The sequence below is a fragment of the Haliotis rubra genome, unplaced genomic scaffold (assembly GCF_003918875.1).
Source record: "Haliotis rubra isolate DU_JTF1 unplaced genomic scaffold, ASM391887v1 Scf113, whole genome shotgun sequence".
Lineage (NCBI taxonomy): Eukaryota > Metazoa > Mollusca > Gastropoda > Lepetellida > Haliotidae > Haliotis > Haliotis rubra.
In genome coordinates this window covers 1042807-1066536 of record NW_025765037.1, presented here as the reverse complement: position 1 = coordinate 1066536, position 23730 = coordinate 1042807, and the positions used below count along the sequence as shown (strand labels likewise).

At 40.3% G+C, this 23730-nt stretch overlaps 1 protein-coding gene and 1 pseudogene across 1 annotated transcript in view; both read left to right on the top strand.

Moving 5' to 3' along the window:
• Positions 1 to 1046: 1046 nt before the first annotated feature.
• LOC124291709 lies at positions 1047 to 1182 on the top strand (annotated as a pseudogene).
• Positions 1183 to 2455: 1273 nt separating this feature from the next.
• The window catches only part of LOC124291639, a 58059-nt gene continuing 36784 nt past the window's right edge, over positions 2456 to 23730 (top strand). Inside the window, exons 1-13 of the mRNA XM_046728693.1 lie at positions 2456 to 2594; positions 8700 to 8783; positions 9813 to 10085; positions 12947 to 13017; positions 13498 to 13556; positions 13967 to 14133; positions 14972 to 15029; positions 15585 to 15589; positions 16233 to 16253; positions 17650 to 17777; positions 18660 to 18825; positions 22082 to 22224; positions 23045 to 23279. Of these exons, the coding sequence (XP_046584649.1) occupies positions 2585 to 2594; positions 8700 to 8783; positions 9813 to 10085; positions 12947 to 13017; positions 13498 to 13556; positions 13967 to 14133; positions 14972 to 15029; positions 15585 to 15589; positions 16233 to 16253; positions 17650 to 17777; positions 18660 to 18825; positions 22082 to 22224; positions 23045 to 23279 (1420 nt within the window). The 5' untranslated portion in view covers positions 2456 to 2584. The remainder of the gene's footprint in view (positions 2595 to 8699; positions 8784 to 9812; positions 10086 to 12946; positions 13018 to 13497; positions 13557 to 13966; positions 14134 to 14971; positions 15030 to 15584; positions 15590 to 16232; positions 16254 to 17649; positions 17778 to 18659; positions 18826 to 22081; positions 22225 to 23044; positions 23280 to 23730) is intronic.

Sequence of the window (23730 nt, the reverse complement as noted above, 5' to 3'; positions counted from 1 at the left end):
AGGGGGTCATCTCAAATTTAATATATTTTTTCAAAATCTTTAATCCTCGCAAAGACACGAGGGCCTGTGGATGCAACTGATTAGTTTACTGTAATAGGCTGTACGAGGCGATGACAACTGACATGCATGGTGACGTCGGTTGCTAAGGTTACGTTCGATTAAGAGGGGGAAGACAAGAATGGCGCAGTGACGTCAATACATTGTGGCGTAATGCCAAAAGTGTACATTATCATTATCATCGGCGCCTTTGATCTTTCACCGAAACATCTTAGAAACGTACTTTTCTTGACAAACATATATGTTATTAGTTTATCTGTCGTCATATATTCTTTAGGTCTGATGGTCGTCTTATATGCAGTGGGCACTGATATTGTTGAATATGCTATGTGGATTTCATGTCGACATACATGTGTATAATTCTATAATTCTATTCAAGTCCTATAATTTTTTAAGCATATTGCATTATCTTCAACATGGGCTCTAACAACGACTTTCCAACGTAGCAACACAATCTTGTCGTGGACCTTTAAGATAGACGCTGTACCGGTGGCGTGAGATTCTCAAGGATTTCGAGTTTTCGGCATAGAGTTAATGATAATAAACCTTCCACAACGCAAATATTAGATTTTTTTCTTACTGTTACATTATGTGTTGACACTGCGGGACTTTGAATGCTCCCTTGATCCAGCATCGTGCCTCAAAGAGAGCGAAAAGTGGGTGTGGTACATAAATGTTTGTACACGACTTGTCAAAAGGAACTTCCTGAATGACAATTGCCCCATACAGTCATTAAGAGTAGGATACAAATCTTAAATATAGAAGGTGCATGCTGTAGATAGGAGAAATATATATTCAAGTGAGATTAATGGGCATCCAGCATGTGCTCCTTAGAAACACAGGGAGATGGTCTCATTTTCATGACAAATAACAACCAAAGATTGCTGTTTCACAAAATGCTTCTCGTATTTATTGAAGTATTTTATTTCTTTGTTGTTTACCGCCCTACTCAGCAATATTCCAGCTATATGACGGCGGTCTGTAAATAATCGATTATGCTTTTAGGGATCATTTCTATAGTATGCATCGCCATGATTTCAGGTAAAACTGACAGTCTACCAAACCACGAGGACGATAAGGGGGTCTGATTATGAGCAGCATCGTTCAGACTTCAAACTGAAAGGAATAAGTCAAAGAAAAACAAATGATGAAATTCAAATTGTCTTTATTTCCATTCTAAAGTAGATTTTCTATTAATAACATACCATGATCTATCACTTTTTGAACTAATACAAAGACAGAAATACCAACACTTTTTGCTACTTTTAGAATTTTTGAAATAGCCGTTTTTTGACTGAGAGTTAACAATAACAACTACGATTGTTCAAATATTGGCTGCCCGAAATGCAAAACATCTCCATTATTCTTGAATATTTTCAACAGTAAACCAAATTAGTGCCACGGCGTTTTAGCTCACTACCTTCTGTAGCGAACAATCTGAAGTATCAGGAAAGACATCCTCTTAAAATAAGACAGCTTTCATAATCTTTCTCCTCTTTCTCTACATCCTCTGATCCCCCAAAACTGATACCCAAATGGACCATGGAAGAACATACATGTACCTTTATTAAAGCAAATGGTAACTCATAAGTACCCTCAAAACGGACGATGTTCACCTGTAAACGACCCGTGAAGATCCAGGTTAGAATTGGTCTTCAGCAACCCATGCTTGTCGTAAGAGGCAACTAATGGGATCGAGTGGTCAGGCTCGCTGACTTGGTTGGCACATGTTATCGTATCCCAGTTGTGTAGATCGATGCTCATGACATTGATCACTGGATTGTCTGGCCAAGACTCGATTATTTAAAGACCGTCGCAATATAGCCGCGATATTGCTGAGTGCGGCGTTAAACAACAAACCATCCAAATCTCATCGGCGACAGTTGATCACTGTATTGTTTGGTCCACACTCGATTCTTTACAGACCGCCACCATATAGCTGGAATATTGCCGTGTTTGGTGTTAAACCTTTATTTATTTCCAGAATTTCACTCACAGTGCAATACATACCATGTGAAGAAACCTGGAAAAGAATAAAGGAACGCTTGTACTTTCATGTGTACCTTACTCGTTTCCATGAGAATATTATTCGAACATAACTCCGGTCTAAATACTCAGAAATGATACCGCTAAGCGTCCGTTAGTGGACTGCTTTCATCGTGTGCTTTCACAAAAGACAAGGTTGTCTAACCTATGGATGCATTCTATCATGTTTATTCATGACTCTATTTCGTTATTTCACTTTCTAAACTTGTACCAACCATTGAACAGCTGCTAATCGTTAGGTTGCGTGTTACACCCGACTCAGACATCGGACCAATCAGTCCGGGGTAGATGGTTGGGATCCGCCCACTGGCTGGTGTTATTCGACTGATAATGACCGGAGAGCTAAGCAATTCTTACAAACTGATTTTACTGTCGGGTGAGCTGGTCTCATTCCTCAGAGAAATTGCAAAACACTATATTTACTACAGGATTACCCGCAGTGGGATTACTTACACACGTTATTCATCGAAAATCAAGAAAAATGCGACAAGGTAAATATTCACTATTGACTTTTATTCAAATGATGTGGTTACGTTTTTTATGAGCTTGTTTAACAGTTTGACTTGACTCAAATGTTGACCGTAAAACTGACAAGTTTAAACTTTGAATATTTTCATTTAATTGAATTTAATTCATTTAAAATTTATTTTCATTTCACAAAATAGCATATACATGTAAATGTATTTAAGTTTTCTTTAAAATTCAATTTAAGTTTCAAAATACGATATACTTACATAAATGGAAAGGTAAAAGGTAAAGGTAAAATATCACTTTCATCCGCTGCTCGAAGTATTCCCACAATGAAATCAAACCGTAATTATTGTAAAAACTTTCTTCTTCGTTTTAACCAGTCCGGTACAGTAATGTTAGGGTGCCCGTTAGACGAGTAGATAAGTCATCGTACCTGTTATAGAAGGAGTGTATAACGTTAGGTTTCAACGCATCGTTAATTCAGTTTGACAGTCTCACCCAACAGAGCGTAAATGCTAGCATGAGCCATCATTTAACTTTTAAGTCTGTATCTGTGTAGGGACACACCCTCAGTACGTGTTCAGTTTCATTTTAAATGTATTTAGTACTGACGGATGTGAAAGAGGGTTTGTCCGCTAAAGTTCATCGAAATACCAAAGCTGCATATGCAGTTGCCATTGTTACAAATGGTTGGTTGGTTTGTTGTTTACGCCGCACTCAGCAATATTCCAGCTATATGGCGGCGGTCTGAAAATAATCGAGTGATCAACAGCATGAGCATCGATCTACGCAACTGAGATGCGATGACATGTATCAACCAAGTCAGCGAGCCTGACCACCCGATCCCGTTTGTCTTAAGACAAGCATGGATTGTTGAAGACCAGTTCTAACTCTGATCTTCATGGGTTTTGCTACAACTGAGTTTAGTTTTCACTTATTGAACTGGGTATAGTTTCAGTCATTGCTTCAACTGGGTATAGTTTCAGTCATTGCTTCAACTGGGTATAGTTTCAGTCATTGCTAAAACTGGGTATAGTTTCAGTCATTGCTTCAACTGGGTATAGTTTCAGTAATTGCTTCAACTGGGTATAGTTTCAGTCATTGCTTCAACTGAGTATAGTTTAAGTCATTGCTTCAACTTGGTATAGTTTTAGTCATTGCTTCAAATGGGTATAGTTTCAGTCATTGCTTCAACTGAGTATAGTTTCAGTCATTGCTTCAACTGAGTATAGCTTCAGTCATTGCTTCAACTGAGTATAGTTTCAGTCATTGCTTCAAATGGGTATAGTTTTAGTCATTGCTTCAACTGAGTATGGTAAGCGGACGCAAACCGCTCAAAAGCATACCCTATTCTTTCCTACTACTATGTGTATCTGCCATGGCATAGTGTCGTGTCACTGGGTTGTCTGGTCCGGACTGGGTAGTACGACAGTAGTACTGTTCTGCGGCGCCATGCAACATTCACTTACATATTCAGTCAAATTGTTTTAGTTGCGAGAAGTGACCCTGGAACAGGACACGGTTTACCTTTTCGCTAACACCTGGTGTCGTTGATTTTCAGTAATCCATTCACGTAATTTCCATCACTAATTTCCCTGTTACGCCCAATGGAATCTGATTAAAACTGAAACTGATTAGGATGACGTTATTTTGCCAAAATAGTTTTGTTCAAAGTTAATATTGTCAAAACAAAATTCTGAAAATTATGTACAGAACTGGAATTACACACGTCTTGTTTTTAGTACTTGTAAATAACGCTTTAGATAATACATACATGTAGAAGATTAGGACAACACAAAAACAAGTATTTTCTGATCTGAAATCAAAACATAAATGTTGGTGGTAGCAAAAAATTCAATCTGCATAAGTTAAAGGGATCCTCTTTTGTAGAGTGTACGGTAGTTTGAGCTACTGGTTCATGTGATCTTATGTACATACCACTCCAAGCCATCACGGGTTGTGATAGGTTTGTGGATAGATCCGTTCAATGCCCACAATACGATATTTAAAGGAGGCGTGATCTTCATGAGTACTCTTGAGTGCCTAAGACAGCCAGAGTGAATAGTTTAAGTTTGAACTGCCAGAATTGTGTAAGGAGCAAGGTGACCACAAGTCGCAAATTGATGTTCAAAGTTGTAATCCTTAGGTGTGCCTGGATCCGATTACCGCCGGTTTGAATTCTGTATTCGCCCTGATCACGATGTTTTGCTTTGTATGCACAATACCTGTCTTCGTGATAAACGCTAACGGTCTGGTTTACTTTGGGCTTACCTTTTATACTTGGCTGTAATGCTGAAGTCTGTCCAAATAGCCCTAATCAGTTGATATAAGACGTCAAAGACAGATCGTAACCAGTCTCTATTATTATCCGTCAGGTGAGGTGAGGTGAAATTGGGTTTAACGTCGTGCTTGAGAATATTTCACATGCATGCGTGTGTATGTGTATGTGCGGCTGCTTGTACTAGCCCAGACTTAAGCTGGTTTTATAGTGCTAGCCCACTGAGATACCATGCCGCAGTGAAGCATGAATACCCCACTCAGACACATTATACTGACTCCGAGCCGACCAGTCCTTGTTGTACCCATTAATGCCGAGCGCCAGACAGAGACCAACAAGTACCATATTTTAACGTCTTTTGGTATGACGCGGTCGGGGATCGAACCCGCGACCTTCCGCTCTCCGGGCGGACGCTCTAACCACTACACCACGGAGGCGGTCTTATCCGTCAGGAGTGAAAAGCCAAATAGCCCAGAAACTTTAAGGAATGTGTCACGGAAAATCATCGACGGCAGGAGTTCTATTTTTGAAAACAATAATCATGTGTTTAGGTCATAAAAAACTAAGAGACTTCAGGTCATTTTGGAACGCTGCTTAGTATAGTTTTGTTTTTTCTTATGTTGCACCCAGCAGTATTAGAGCTATATGACGGTGGTGTGTAAATACTAAAATCTAGATCAAACTATCCAGGGGTCCACAGCATGCTCATCGATGTGCGCAAATGGGATACGATGATACTGAACTGAATCTGGGATCATGACAACCCGAACCGGTTAGTCGACTCTTACCACCAGCAATGTGATCACTAAAGGGTTGTTGAATAGAAAGTCTATATGCATGCATACCCTAGCTATCTATATAGATATATTTGGAGAATTGGTATGTATTACTGAACAAAACCAAAAAACTATAGTTTATGATGATGATTATGTTTTGAGATGTTATTGTGAACCTCAGTCGTTGCTAAGGATGGCACGTGTTATGAAGAGAGAGCGAAGATGGGGAATGTGAATGATATTGTGTTGAGGTGAAAACATCCTCGTTCTGTCTTAAATATTCTGTGGTGGAGTGGTGATGGTGTTGGTGTTGGTGGGGGTGGGGTGATGGTGGGGGTGGGGTGTTTCGAAATAGGCCGTTTCATTTGTCCCAACAGCCGGACAACACGCAACTGTTTTGGAACCCTCCATCACTACCACTACTTCCATCACCACCATCACCATCACCCTCACAATCACCACCATCACCATCAAGACCACCACAATCACCCTCCCCATGGTCCCTAGTATGGTGACCTACCTTCAGTTGCTGGAGATCTCCAGCCCGTTTTTATATTGTGTTGTCCATAAAACATTGTTTAATTTTACAGTTACATGCTAGTTTTAGTTCTCCATCTGTGATAGTCTAGTTATTTTACTGCCCTCCGTTGACAGATTGTTTATAATTATTGCGTTTATTATGAATTCACCACATCACCACCATCACCACATCACCACCATCATCACCACCACCATCATCACCACCTTCACCACCATCACCATCAACAACCATCATCACCATCATCACAACATCACCACCACCATCATCACCCCCATCACCATCATCACCACCATCACCATCATCTCCACCATCACCATCACCACCATCACCATCATCACCATCATCATCATCACCACTATCCCCATCATCACCACCGTCACCATCATCACCACCATTACCACTATCACCATCATCACCACCACCACCATCACCATCATCACCACCATACCCGTGAAGGTCTGGGTTAGAATATTGATCTTCAGTAACCCATGCTTGTCATAAGAGGCGACTAACGGTATCGGGTGGTCAGGCTCGCTGACTTGGTTGACACATGTCGTCGGTTCCCAATTGCGCAGATCGATGCTCATGCTGTTGATCACTGGATTGTCTGGTCCAGACTCGATTATTTACAGACCTCTGCCATATAGCTGGAATATTGCTGAGTGCGGCGTATACCTAAACTAACTCACTCACTCACTCACTCACTCACTCACTCACTCACCATCACCATCACTCACTCACTCACTCACTCACTCATCACCATCACCATCACCATCACCCACTTCACCATCACCATCACCATCACCCCTTTCGCTCCCTCACGCAGTATGGCATGCTTACCGGCTTTAATAATAGTCTACCAATGACACAAGATGTTATTGAAATGTGGGGATCGTGGGGAATCGAACCCTGGTCTTTGGCGTGATGAGTAAGCGTTTTATCCACTTGGCTACCCAACTGTGTAGTTAGCAGTATATATGTATAGGGCCAACGTCAATTCATGTACAGGTTTGTTTGATCATGGTTATGGAGGACAACGATATTGGGTAAACAAATCCTTTAGACATGCCTATTTTATTCATCGCTGACGCGAATAGGATTCTATTTTTGAATTTTGACAAAGAGCATGACTAAATAGACCAAAGCCTGTTGACAACAGCAGGTTGCATGCACACATGCACACACGGGAAACGCCCATATTGTCCATTGAAGTGTTTTGAAGACGACACGGCATGTAGCCTTAGTGAAAATTATTATGTGTTGATCCTCGACCTGTGCAGTAGCTAATCGGGATACCAACCAACAAAACATTGATTTGGCTTTGTTCGTTGTTTTACGCCGCACTCAGCAATATTCCAGCTATATGGCGGCGGTCTGTAAATAATCGAGTCTGGACCAGACAATCCAGTGATCAACATCATGAGCATCAATCTACGCAATTGGGATACGATGACATGTGTCAACCAAGTAAGCGAGCCTGACCACCCGATCCCGTTAGTCGCCTCTTACGACAAGCATGGATTGCTGAAGACCAATTCTAACCCGGATCTTCACGAGTCTCAACAAACATGAGATATAATTAACAATTGTATTCTAATATTGACTAAGTTCACAAACTGATATAAATCACTATTATAAAGGCGGTACAAAAGCAGGGATTATAGCAATAGTGTAAGTGAGTGAGATTAGTTTTACGCCTGTTTTAACAATATTCCAGCAATATCACGGCTGGGGACACCTGAAATGGGCTTCACACATTGTACCCATGTAGGGAATCGAACCCGGGTCTTCGGCGTGTCGAGCGAACGCATTAACCATTGGACTACCCCACCGCCCCTTTTAACAATGAAGACAGTGGTGGTAATATTCACCAGCATCTACGTAACTGGGACACAATGACATGCATTAGCCAACTCAGACAGTTTGACCACCCGATCCCGTTTGTCCCAACATACGACATGCAAGTACAGTTATATCCAGATCTGCACCTTTAATAATATACCAGTCCCTTAAGCCAAACCGTCAATTCCTCAAGTGTGTTTATTCTATCATTCATTCATTCTATGTATTTATTTATTTATTTATTTATTTATTTATTTATTTATTTATTTATTTATTTATTTATTTATTTATTTTATTTTATTTTATTTTATTTTATTTTATTTTATTTATTTTGTTATTTTATATTATTAATTTTTTAATTATTTATTCATTTATTTATTATTTATTTATTTATTTATTACATTCTGCTATTAACTAAAAGTGGGATGTCAATTTAACTAAAATTTGTTTAAGAAGTACGTGTGAGGGTATATTGATGCATTGTGTATGAGCTCCTCTTAATGTTATCCCTCTTAATCATATCTATACTGATGTATTTTGATACAATGATCAATACATGTACATTTATTTATTCCCTTCCACACTTATTATGATCCAGCGAAGTGAAAGTATATGTATAGATTAAGTTGAGAACGTCACCAGACAAGAGCCACCAGTTACTGAAGTGATTTTCTTTCGCTTGTTTCAGAAACAAACATCATTTTCAAGGCCGCCTTGGTCGTCATTGCTTTCATGGTGCTGGCCACCGCGACGAACCCAACGGTTAGAATGGGTAAGTACAGATTCCGATTCTAGATACACAGATACATGTCATCGTCAGTGCGGTGTTTCACTATTTAGTCGTATTAGGATATGTCACATGAGCGCCGATGTAAACATCGTCAATTGCAGGACATGAGTGGCAAGCTGTCCAAAAAAGGAAAATGCTAAACGTTAACCGTTATGGAAACAGCTGAAACCTCCTTGAAAGTGCTTTGTTTCCGAAAACAAATTCCATTTTAGGAAACGCCCAAATGTTAAACGATACGATAAATGTACAACGAATGAATTATGGCTACTGAAAACCAACTTGAAGTGAATGAGTGAGTTTAGTTTTACGCCGCACTCAGCAATTTTCCAGCTATAAGGCGGCGGTCCGTTAATAATCGAGTCTGGACCAGATAATCCAGTGATCAACAACATGAGCATCGATCTGCGCAATTGGGAACCGATGACATGTGTCAACCAAGTCAGCGAGCCTGACCACCCGATCCCGTAAGTCGCCTCTTACGACAAGCATGGGTTACTGATGGCCAATTTTCTAACCCGGACCTTCACGGGTCACCAACTTGAAGGATTGGTGTATTTCAGATACAATAGTGACAGAAAATATTAATATAAATATGATGCTTTACCAAATTTCATATCAAAGTAAGGTTACATGAGAATCAGGGATAGAATGATGGATCGGGATGTCACACTTAGATATTTGTTGCTTTGGTTGTATCAGAATTACAAACTCCGTTGTATCGACCTTATGGCTGTCTCGAAACGAAAGCTTATTCTCTCCCTGAGTATTCCTTCCTTAGTTACAATGTTGCGTTTGTGTCCAAGTAGTTCCGTAGTTCCCTTTGACGTCACAGGCGGTGGGGTAGCCTTATGGTTAACGCTCCCCACGCCGAAGACCCGGGTTCGATTATTCCCCACATGGGTAGAATGTGTAAAGCCCATTTCTAGTGATATTGTTGAAATATTGCTAAAAGCGGCGTGAAAACATACTCACTCACTCACCGGTATTTAACTGACATTTTATTGGTTACAGATCAGAGTCACGACAAAGACCTTGAGAACTTGCTGGAGATGGAGTACCTTTATCCTGTTGCCAAGAATCGCTCAAAACCAAGCCAGACCAGAGTACAAAAATACAACAATGTTATGGGAGTTACTAGAACCACCTTTCAACCTTTCACGGCCAAACCTGTCGACTTCGCTGAATTTGAAGATAATCTGGAAGATGAATTCTTAATAAGGGTGGATCACAACAGGGTGAAACGTCAGGTGGAGGAAGGCTCCGGCGGTGGCAGCGACGATGAGGGTAATGAAAGTAGTTGCTGTCGTTGACTGGCAAGTGTGCGCGTGCTGACTGAGTGCTTGCATGCGTGAGTTCGTGAGTGTGTGGCGTCCTGTATAGGTTTGTTTGCGGCAGAATGGTGTTTCAGACAGGTCTCCGAGACAATGTTTTTCTTAAAGCTGAAGACAAATTCCAACCTATAAAATGGTCGAACTATCAGTTTGGCTATAACCCTTCTAAACGCAATGCAGCTGTGAATTTCCTCAGGTTTGATATGATGTGGTAAAATTAAGTGAGTTTAGCTCTATGCCAGAAATGGGCTTCACACAATGTACCCTTGTGGGGAATCAAACCAGGGTTTTCAACGTGACGAGCGAACGCTTTAACCAGCTATCCCACCGTCCCTGAGGATGAGATATAGACGTTATTGTATCCGTGTACGCATCTGTGTATGTGAATGTAGTTTAGCGCCGAAGGTGAACTACAGTAGCATAAACGTGTTGTGTGAGTGAATGAGCGAGTTTAGTTTTATGCCGCACTCAGCAATATTCCAGCTATGTGACGGCGGTCTGTAAATAATGGAGTCTCGACAAGACAATCCAGTGATCAACATCATGAACATCAATCAACGCAATTGGGAACCGATGACATGTGTCAACCAAATCAACGAGCCTGACCACTCAGTCCCGTTAGTCGCCTCTTACGACAAGAATGGATTGCTGAAGATCAATTCTAACCCGGATCCTTACGGGCGTGGTGTGTGACGAGGACTGTACGTTTAGGATTGGGATAGACAATCGTCATGAACGGAGCTAAACCCATCTTGATCTACCTGGAGTATAACTGTCAACATGGACAACGTGGAAGCAATTTGTCCCTGTTCTTGTGAATTCACCTCTGCTAACATACACAAGACTTTCCGGTATAAGTGTTCACAACACAGAAATTGGGATTTAAACTTCCGATCCGACCAATGCGCAAGAAACTGGATACATCAATAACGGAAGTGAAGAAGAATGCCAACCCCATTAAAAATCAGAATCATTTCAATAATTTACGCCAGTTTAGTTTTATGTCAGAAATGGGCTTCCCCATACCCATTTGGGAATCGAACCCGTCTCTACAGCGTGAAGAGCGAACGCTTTATGCATTGATGGAAAGGTCGTGTCCTGTGAAACAAATATCACTTCAGATCCGGAGCTGATTCTAACACGTCAAGAGGTTGTTTTTAATTTCGGAGAATGGAAAACACCTGTGGATAATTTGTATTTTATGTTATTAGGACATTAATTCCATTATTCAATTTCACGTGGATTACATTCATTGACTTCTTTGGAATGCCTGTCCAGTGTGTTTGTTTTCAAAGGAATTGGAATACTTGCTGTTGACAGTCATTATTCACGTTGGATACAATATGTCATGTCGGATTACATATTTACAAATATGTAAGGCTTCATACATGAGGGCTTCCGACTAAAAGTATAGAAAATTGCGACATGCACCAGCCTAGTAATGGTTTGATAATCAGTATAATTTTCGGCAAATCCTGTTTGTATATTTTCTTTTGCCCCAGGGTTTATGTCCAGCCTCAAATGTAATTTGTTAAGAAATACTGTATTGTGAAGATTTTCGTACTTGGATCAAGTTTTAGTTAACTTTGTTGCTGTTGTTTTCCTTTCCGGATACATATCTGCCTTCCACAAGCTGCAAAAGTTGTCAGTCGGGAATACATGTCTGTAATTATTAATGATATCAAGAATGAATGCTATCATGAATTAATACTATGTTGAATTAATACTGTGATGAATTAATGCCATCAAGAATTAATTGATAATTTCATGAATAAGTGCCTAAAAGTTTCATGAATTAATACTATCAAGGTTTAATTCTATCATGAGGAGTTAATTCTATCATTGATTAAAACTTTGTCGAATTAATACTATGAGGAATTAATACCATCAAGATTTCATGGATTAATACTTTCATGAATACTTTCGTGAATTAATACTATCAACAAGTAATACCAATATGAATTACTCAAAAATTAATACTATCATGTGTTAATACCATCAATAATTAATGATATCATGAATAATAAACTATCATGAATTAATAATCATTCTTTTACATATTTTGTCTCAAAATGAAGTATGGAACCATTCGAAAAAAGCGACCATGTCTCATGACTGTCGTAATGCTATTTTGAAGTTTGGCTGTACGATTCTCTCATCCAGGGGCGTACCCAGGAAAGAAATGAAGTGTAGGCACAACTGGACGTACGAGTCTGTAGATCTGTAGTGCTAGTTATAACGGCTGAAGCCAACTGTTGCATGTAATGTTGTGAATACATATTGAACGCCAGAATGCTAGCTCCTGATTACTTTATATATAAACATAATTTAAACAAGTGACACTCTTGCCATTTCGATGTAAGGAAATCTTTCTTTCCTGATCAGCCAAACCATTTCCATATAAATTGACCGGATCTAGATATGGTAGTGCATGGGACTCTGGAACGGACACTTTCTTTTCCTCTGGCAGAGGAGCAAGCTCATTAGTATCATCTTTCATGGATGACATCATCTTAAAATACTTGTCAGTTGTTTTTGATGTGCTAGACACCATGTTGGCATCAAAGTAGCAGAGTTATCCACCTTTCATAGAAACGGAGACTGCTCTCGAAAAATAGCATATCCATATCATACCACATGTAAAAAAATGCCAAAATAACTAGGTGTAGGCAGGTACCTAAAGGGCCTAATGGCAGGTACGCTACTGTCATCTGTGTGCGTTGTGGAACCGGGCCTAGAATATGTCCTGGTTGGTGCCTTATGCTGATCTTCATGATGACTTGTTTGTTAATACGGTCCCTTTTCCCTCCGCAGTTACTGCTACTCTAAGCCTAGGGGAAAACCGTGGGATTGCTCAGACCAGTTCCGCATCCACCGAAAACCTTGTAAGTCAACAAACTGATTTTTATCAGGCTTTCACTGGTTGTTATATTTCAAGACAACCCGGTGTCTTACGCTTGTCTTTCGATGGCCACACTTTCCCGTGAAGATCCGGGTTGGATCGGGTCCCGAGCAAACCGTGCTTGTTATAAAGGCGACCATCGGGATCGGGTGGTCAGGCTCACTGACATGTCATCGTATCCCAACTGTGTATCGATGCTAATTATGCTGTTGATCACTGGATTGTCCGGTCCAGACTGGAATATTTACAGACCGCTGTCATATAGGTGGAATATCACTGAGTGCGGTGTAAAGCAACAAAACAATTCTATGGCCACACTGTGTAATTTAGTTGCTTTTGTGTAACCTTGTAGATTGGTGCTCATGCTATCGTCCACATGTTTAGCTGGCTGTGCGTGTGTAAAGACTACACTAATGCTGTATACATGTGTCAAATGCCTACTCACTGTTCTGTTTCTCTCTAGCTGCAACAAGAGTTCGTAGAAAACGAAGTGGGATCTACTTCAACGACAGTAACTGCAAGGTAAGATTATATATCGTATTCCTGATAACAATGCCGACATACACTAGTCCGTGACGCATGTCACTGTCACATTGATGTCACGGCTTCGCTATTCTTTCGCCAAGTTTTGAATGAGTGAGTGAGCGAGTTTAGTTTTACCCCGATTTTAGCAATATTCCAGCAATATTACGGCTGGGGACACCTGAAATGGGCTTCACAAATTGTACCCATATGGGGAATCGAACCCGGGTCTTCGGCGTGACGAGCGAACGCTTTAACCACTAGGCTAATGTGGTTTCGCTACGCCAAGATTCCGGGTTTTATTCCATATAGAACGTAGATGTCCGTTCTTTGTGATTGGAATATCCTACGGAACCATTCTCAAACATTAGAAGCGTGGAATATTACTCTTGACCATTTTCTGCAACTAGTTCCAGAGACGGCAGCATCACGACAAACGCCATCACATGCAGTTTCAGCGGCGGCATTAACAGGAGGGGTGTAGCCTATGTTCTTCTGAGGATTTTCCGAAGTGGAACGTTTAATGGCTTAACCGTTGCCAGGGAACCGACCATATTCAATTCGGTTAATCACGAAGGTTCGTATAGTGATTTAGTGAATGAGTCAGTTGGGTTTTACGCCGCTTTTTGCAATATTCCAGCAATAACACGGAAGGGGACACCAGAAATGGGCTTCACACGTTGTACCCATGTGGGGAATCGAACCCGGGTCTTCAGCGTGGCAAGCGGACGTTTTAACCATTTGGCCACCCCACCGCTTCTGGTATAGCCCCTGGTATAGCCTCCTGTCGAGTTGAATACTTTATCATATCGATAACACGTGTGTTTTTTACTTCATTATTAATTGTGACGTTTTTAAATGTTATCAAAAAGCAAAATGAAGGCGAGGACAGTATTGCCAAGTGAGACATGTAAAGGATATTCGCTATCAAAGGTTCCGTACCTTAGAAATGCCAGGGCACGTAGGTAGTAGGTTCGAATCCAAATTTGTCCCGATTATAAACCCTGTGTCCCGTTCCACAAAATGATCTCAGCACTACAATGATCTTAATGTTAAAGTATGGGACTTACACACCTTAGCGCTAAGATCGCTCTATGAAGAGAGGACCTGTGGCCCGATCCACAAAGCGTTCGTAGTATTACGCCATTCTTAAGCCAATGATATAGTATAGAGTTACGATAGCTCTTACCGCTACGATCGGGACCCTTGTCTGTTAGTGCTATGTACGTGATCGTAATCTTTTCCATCACATCTGTTCTGTATATTAAACCTACATCGTATATTTAACGGAAAGCTTTGCAATTATTTAACGAAAATATAAATAATTAAGGTAAAGTTACGTTCTGTACAATAACAAAACACCTGCAAGCCGATTGGGGTTCCTTTTCTGAGACCGTATATCTTTTATTTTTCAGTTACTGTAACCTGTTTCCTGTGTCCAGCAGATCGACCCTGTGTTAATGGACAATGCGGGTGAGTTCACTAAAGGCAACAAACGTGTTTTAGTATGGTTAGTGATCTTAGTATGTTTAGTGCTCTTAGTACGTATAGCATCCTATCATTTGCCTAAATAGTTTGGTTAACAGCGGGGGACATTTAGGAGGGATATGCTTTACACCTGTTTTGTTTAATCACTGGACTGTCTGGTCCAGATTCGATTATTTCGAACTCACATCGTACAGCCTTAATGCTGTTGAAACAAACACATTACTCACGGTATAGTCAAATTTGTACAATGAACTTTTAGCAGAGATTTCTTATGGATGTGGAAAGGATTCTATTAGTTCTCTTGTGTGTCATAAACTTGCTCATAAAATGAGACAGTAGGTATAATTGACTCGACTTTCAGCGAACACCCCTTCAGGGTTTTGTGGCTTTTTAATTACAAAGCTTCGGATCTGAACACTGAGTGTCTCTTTTCGAACAGAAAACAATACTCCGCTGACTTTCTTGGTTGATTGTTTTTGCTAATGTTTATTTCTCAAGGTTTGTCATCTTTTGTTTTTTTCCTTTTTTTTCATACTGAAGGGCCCGTAAGTATATTTATTATACATAGTCAGAGCATAATAGTCATATTAACATCAGTGTTTACTATTTCTAATCATATTGAATACGATAATACGAAGATAATTTCTAGAATTAGGATTGGTAATGATATCGAATGAGGCCATACGAAGAGTTCCAGGTTTAGTTAGGAAGATATTTACTTACTACTAAGACGGGCAACTGGAGATCAAAGTAATAAGATGTCTCAAAAAGTAAATTTGACTCTGTAAAATGCACTTTTTAATATATTCAATACTAATATCATTGTTGCTTAAAATACGCTGCAGTTATGTGAATATTTTTGATATTATATACATATATACTGAGGGAAACAAATAAGGGAACACCACTTCATGGCAGTGTTCCTTTATATAATTTCAGATTTCCTCCCAAGCGCTATTCAAAGCTGGTGATGAAAACTGGAAAATATTCAGGGAACGCTTGAATTTTCCAGTGTTCCTTAATTTGTTTTTCTCAGTATAATTCTGAATGTATACATGTGAGCTACAGAGTAATGGCGTTATTTTGATAGGATAAATTACCTCGAAACTCTTTTTAGTATGTATAAAGTTTATATGTCTTTACTTTTGCTAGTACTATAATGAATTAAATATAACTGTATATTTTCAGCTACCACTGTCTCAGGAACTGGTAAGTCTGACATTTATATGATTGTATTTCATATAAATATTTTATGATAGTGGCTCTCACTAACAACGCTCACGTAGGAGAAATACGGTTGGGAGTTCCGAAAGAACGGTCCCCTTTGGGAATATACATGTACAAAAATAGAGACTGGTATTTCCACCGTTGGCAACTCACGCCTTCTGGTATTTGTTTACCTATTAGTAGTCCATTGTGTTTGTATGTTTTTTGTTTGTATGTTTAACGCCGCATTCGGCAATTTTCCAGCTACATCGCGGCGGTCTGTAGATAACCGAGTCTGGAACAGACAATCCAGTGATTGACATCATGAATTTTGGTCTAGGCAATTGGGATATAATGACATGTGTCAACCAAGTAAGCGAGCCTGACCACCCGCTAGTTGCCTCTTACGACAAGCATGGGTTGCTGAAGACCAATTCTAAACCGTATCTTCACGGGTAATCGAGGTATAGCGAGAGCACTACACACTGTAGCATTAGATGACATCCTCCGCCAAATAGCTGGAAAATTGCTGAGTGCGGCTTTAAACAACAAACAACAAACAACAAACAACCAACAACAAACAACCAACCAAGTCAACATCCTTTAACCAATGCTATAGTCCGTTTGGCTCAATATCGGACCGATGAATAAAAATATAAAAGTTGGTTAAAAACTACCAATAAAATTTTGACACCGTTCACTATTTGTTACGAGGGAGGGGTGCAAAGGGAGGAACAGCCAGGTGTGCGAGAAAGGATGGAGACAGCACAGCACAGGTATATGATTCAATAACTGTGTCGGTACTTGTGCACGTGCTCCGCGTACATCTGGCTGTTCCTCTCTTTGCAGTCCTCCCTCGTAACAAATAGTAAACTGTGTCAAAATTTTAATGATAGTTTGTTAACCAACTTTTCTTATTTTTAGGACATAAATTCTATAAAAAAATCACAGAGTTGGTCTGATGTTTTGATTATGATCAGTGTTTCATTGAGTATTATATGTTTAGTAGTTTTCGAGTTAGATTGCAATTCATCGGTTCGATTTTGAGCCAACCGGACCATAACACACATTCAGATAAGATATTATCTCCCCTTTGAAAATTTAAACCAGGCAACAAAGAACGACGGTACTGAAAGCGTTCGCTCATGTGGACGAATGCCCGCGTTCGAATCTCAGGATACTCGTGAAAAGCGTGATATCATTGAAATTTTAATGTACTTACATTACTCAGTGAATCACTAATCCCATTTACATATGAAAAGCTAACATTTTAATTATAAATAAACTATTCTATTTTAGACACGGGACGATGGGGTAGCCGGGTTCGATAGTAAAACTATATTCGCTCACTCGCTCATTATTGGACTCACAGCTCACTGACCATTGTTTTGGTTTGCAGGTCTGTTCCCATACGGGTTTTCGGAGGCTGACTCGAGACTGCCTCACAGTCGGTGGGACATATCCAGTGCTAGAATCGAAATACAGGACGGATTCCCCTTCTTTGACACGCTGGAGACGTCCATGTTTGTAAGTAGCGTTACGACTACCCTTGCACAACTAAAGCACAAGAGGCAACTAACGAGATCTCGTGGCCAGGCCAACGGGATCTCGTGGTCGTGACTTAGTTGATGACTGACTGACTGACTGAGTTTAGTTTTACGCCGCTTTTAGCAATATTCCAGCAACATCGCGGCGGGGGACACCAGAAATGGGCTTCACACATTGTACCCATGTGGGGATTCGAACCCGGGTCTTCGGCGTGGCGAGCCAACGCTTTAACCACTAGGTTACCCCACCGCCCCCTTGGTTGATGAAGGACATCGCATCCCAATTGCTAGATTGCTCATGATGTGAATCACTGGATTTTCTGGTCTAGACAGATCGCCGTTATATAGCTAGAATATTGTTTGCGGCGTTGAGAAACAAACAAGCAAATCAAAACACAAGACTAATAGAATATCAATCATACCATATAATTTCAGTCCAAACTTTCATAATTACCTATTTCATATATTTATTTTCAGTCAGTTATTTTATGAAATCCATAATTGTAATAATAGTAATCGATTAATTGTAATGAGAGAATTAAAAACGTTGTATGCATCAATTTTATTTCAGGTATAATCTGCATGTTTTCTAAATTTAACCTCCCCGATAGATTCACTCGTGCATGTATTGCCGATCTCATTGTAATCTGATCTACAGGGTTACGTCCCCTGGGAACGCCTGAAACTGATAGATGTGGGTTCGAATCCCTGTTTCACCATACCCGTAGGTAAATGTCTGGGAACCCGACTCACTCAGGGCGTTCTTTCTACAATAAGCTCATGCGCCGTGCTAAAACCAACTTGTTCTCTTTGCCATGTTAAGAATGCCTTGCTACAATACTTGGGTTTGCTTGCTTTACAGATTGGAGACAATGGCGGAGTGAATTTTGGGACGAAATACAATCCATATTACCTGAGAGATATAACCCAAGCAAATACAAAATATGTGTGTATCTACTGTGATGATTTCGACATCAGATACGGCGGAGATGTCTTCTACCACGTTTATGTCGCTGGAGACGATAATGGTATGTCATGAAGCTGATAAAACCGTGTCCCATGTCTGTGATATTGTTCTCGCAAATATTCTTTATGGGGAAAAGGCAATCACACCATCTAGTAAACTGCACTCACATACGCATTACAGCATATACACACGAACATTGCAATACACGAAACTACACATTACATACACCACCCAGACACCATCACACAAAGACAGTCACACACGCATTGTAGCATATACACATGAACATTGCAATACACTGAACTACACATTACATACACCACCCAGACACCATCACACAAAGACAGTCACACACGCATTGTAGCATATACACCCATGATCACATTGCAATACACAGCATATACGCACGAACATACACATTACATACACCACCCAGACACCATCACACAAAGACAGTCACATACGCATTGTAGCATATACACACGAACATTGCAATACACTGAACTACACATTACATACACCACCCAGACACCATCACACAAAGACAGTCACACACGCATTGTAGCATATACACATGAACATTGCAATACACTGAACTACACATTACATACACCACCCAGACACCATCACACAAAGAACAGTCATACACGCATTGTAGCATATACACATGAACACGCATTGTAATACACATGAACTACACATTACATACACCACCCAGACACCATCACACAAAGACACTCACACGTACGCATTACAGCATATACACACGAACATTGCAATACACTGAACTACACATTACATACACCACCCAGACACCATCACACAAAGACAGTCACACACGCATTGTAGCATACCAAAATACATGAACATTGCAATACACTGAACTACACATTACATACACCACCCAGACACCATCACACAAAGACACTCACACAACACATACATGTACTACAAGACACAATCACACGTACACAGCGCAACAGTCAACACACACACAGCATACCAAAATAAGATACACACACAAACACACACACACAGCATACCAAAATAAGATAAACACGCAACACACACACAGAGCATACAAATATGCACATACATGACATACATAGATCACCATATCACCAATCGACACACAACAAAAACCCTTCACATATTTTCACACATACACCACACATACACACACAGAGCATACCAAAATACACGTACATTACATACATCACCAATCTACACACAACAAAAATACACTTCCCATACACGCAGACACACACACACAGCATACCAAAATACACATACATTACATACATCACCAATCTACACACAACAAAAATACACTTCCCATACACTCAGACACACACAGCATACCAAAATACACATACATTACATACATCACCAATCTACACACAACAAAAATACACTTCCCATACACTCAGACACACACAGCATACCAAAATACACATACATTACATACATCACCAATCTACACACAACAAAAATACACTTCCCATACACGCAGACACACACAGCATACCAAAATACACATACATTACATACATCACCAATCTACACACAACAAAAATACACTTCCCATACACGCAGACACACACACAGCATACCAAAATACACATACATTACATACATCACCAATCTACACACAACAAAAATACACTTCCCATACACTCAGACACACACAGCATACCAAAATACACATACATTACATACATCACTAATCTACACACAACAAAAATACACTTCACATACACTCAGACACACACAGCATACCAAAATACACATACATTACATACATCACCAATCTACACACAACAAAAATACACTTCACATACACTCAGACACACACAGCATACCAAAATACACGTACATTGCATACATCACCAATCTACACACAACAAAAATACACTTCCCATACACTCAGACACACACACACAGCATACCAAAATACACGTACATTACATACATCACCAATGTACACACAACACAAAAATACACTTCCCATACACTCAGACACACACACACAGCATACCAAAATACACATACATTACATACATCACCAATCTACACACAACAAAAATACACTTCCCATACACTCAGACACACACACACACACAGCATACCAAAATACACGTACATTACATACATCACCAATGTACACACAACAAAAATACACTTCCCATACACGCAGACACACACACACACAGCATACCAAAATACACGTACATTACATACATCACCAGTCTACACACAACAAAAATACACTTCACATACACTCAGACACACACAAACAGCATACCAAAATACACGTACATTACATACATCACCAATCTACACACAACAAATATACACTTCACATACACTCAGACACACTCACACACACAGCATACCAAAATACACGTACATTGCATACATCACCAATCTACACACAACAAAAATACACTTCCCATACACGCAGACACACACACACAGCATACCAAAATACACATACATTACAAACATCACCAATCTACACACAACAAAAATACACTTCCCATACACGCAGAAAAACACACACAGCATACCAACATACACATACATTACATACATCACCAATCTACACACAACAAAAATACACTTCACATACACTCAGACACACACACAGCATACCAAAATACACGTACATTACATACATCACCAATCTACACACAACAAAAATACACTTCCCATACACTCAGACACACACACAGCATACCAAAATACACATACATTACATACATCACCAATCTACACACAACAAAAATACACTTCACATACACTCAGACACACACACACAGCATACCAACATACACATACATTACATACATCACCAATCTACACACAACAAAAATACACTTCCCATACACTCAGACACACACACACAGCATACCAAAATACACGTACATTGCATACATCACCAATCCACACACAACAAAAATACACTACACATACACTCAGACACACACACCCACACTGCATACCAAAATACACATACATTGCATACATCACTAATTCACACACAACAAAAATACACTTCACATGCACTCAGGCATACACACCACATATCAAAACCAGTATTTGTTTATGTTGAAATTTTGTGGCGCACTGGTGAGTACTAGGGGTGAGTGGTAAGGAACAAAAAATGTCCAAATATAACTCAACATGCTTAAATGAAAGTCCTTACGCATGATATACTGATATAGAGTTGACATGGTCTTTGTAAATATCAAGTCACAGCAATGGCGATTGTACACGATCATTCAGGGACCCATCCATCGCCTTGTGTTTTGCAGCCAATTATGTGCTGGACAGGGCAGCAAATGAAGTCCAAAGACGGACATCCTTCAGAGGTTTCAGAGCATCATGGGCATGTGTGGTCACGTGGTCAAGGGTACCGGAATTCGTCTCCTTCTCTGCTACGTCATCAGTTGTCGGGGTACAGTTATGTTTTACTTTGTACAGAGATTACCAGATCGCTTCCTCGATGGGTGGCGGTTATGATTTCAAGATGAAAGACTCGGGTGATCTTTAACTTCTTTGAGTGTTGTACGTGTAGGACCGCTTGTGCCATTGTGTTTTCCGAGACACAAGGAATGTTTAAATTCACGGGTAATATCAAGTTATAGAGTCGGAAAACCTTGGGGAAAATGTTTATATAGATTTCATTCACTGACTCACAAAACTGACTGATTCGACGTCTTATGGCTCCTGGTATGACTTTTAGCGCAGTATCTTCCCTCACATACTCACTGTCTTATGGGCGGTGGGATAACCTCGTGCTTGAAGCGTTCGCTCGTCACGCCGAAGACCCGGGTTCGATTCCCCACATGGGTTCAGGGTGTGAAGCCCATTTCAGGTGTCCCTCAGCCGTAATATTGCTGGAATATTGCTAAAAGCGGCGTAAAGCTAAACTCACTCACTAAACTCCTGGGCCTAGATTTTCGAAGCTCTCTCAGCGCTAGGAGTGTCGTAAGTGCCACACACTAACATTAACTTACGACTGTCTTAGCGCTAAGAGAGCTTCGAAAATCTAGGCCCTGGGGCCCGTTTCTCAAAGCTCTCGTAAGCCTAAGATCTCGTAACTTTTCTCGTAACATTCGTACCTCCTATACTGTAACATAAGAGGTACGAATGCTACGAGAAAAGTTACGAGATCTTAGGCTTACGAGAGCTTTGTGAAACGAGGCCCTGGTATGTATTTTAGCACAGTGTCCTCCACTCACTCATCCACTCATGGCTCCTGGTATGTGTTTCAGCGAAGCACCTTCCAGCTGGTGCTGATCACAGACGAAAGTGTGGGCTTCATGATGTACTTCTTCAGCGAGACTGGAGCTTCTGACAACTTCCGTGAACTGGCTGTCCACGGGTTCACTGACGGAACACGGTTTACCCAGATGGAGTACTCCAGCCGGGAGAGCGAGATAGTCGGAGCTGCATTCTTTCAGAGGTTTACAAAACCTCACATGCATCAAGTCTTAGGCAACTCCTTGAGTAAGTAAATGAATAACCTTTGCTGGTAGATCTGTTCAAAATACTGACCACTGTGGATGTACTAAATGCCCTTTTATCATATTGAGACCCGTGGAGATCGGGGTTAGAATTGTCTTCAGTAACCCATGCTTGTAAGAGGCGACTAACGGGATCGGGTGGTCAGGCTCGCTGACTTGGTTGGTACATATCATCGTATCCCAGTTGCGTGGATTGATGCTCTCCCTGTTTATCACTGGATTGTCTGGTCGAGATTCGATTATTTACAGACATATAGCTGGAGTGCGGCGTTAAACAACAAACAAACAAATCATACTGAGATCATTTCAATGTGTGTCGTTTCTTTCGCATTTTTCTAGTGACTTATTTAGAATTTAAAATCAAGTCTGAAATCAAATTGCCTCTGTTAATCCAGAAGAAAATGGGTACCAGGTGGGATAAGGTATGTGACTAT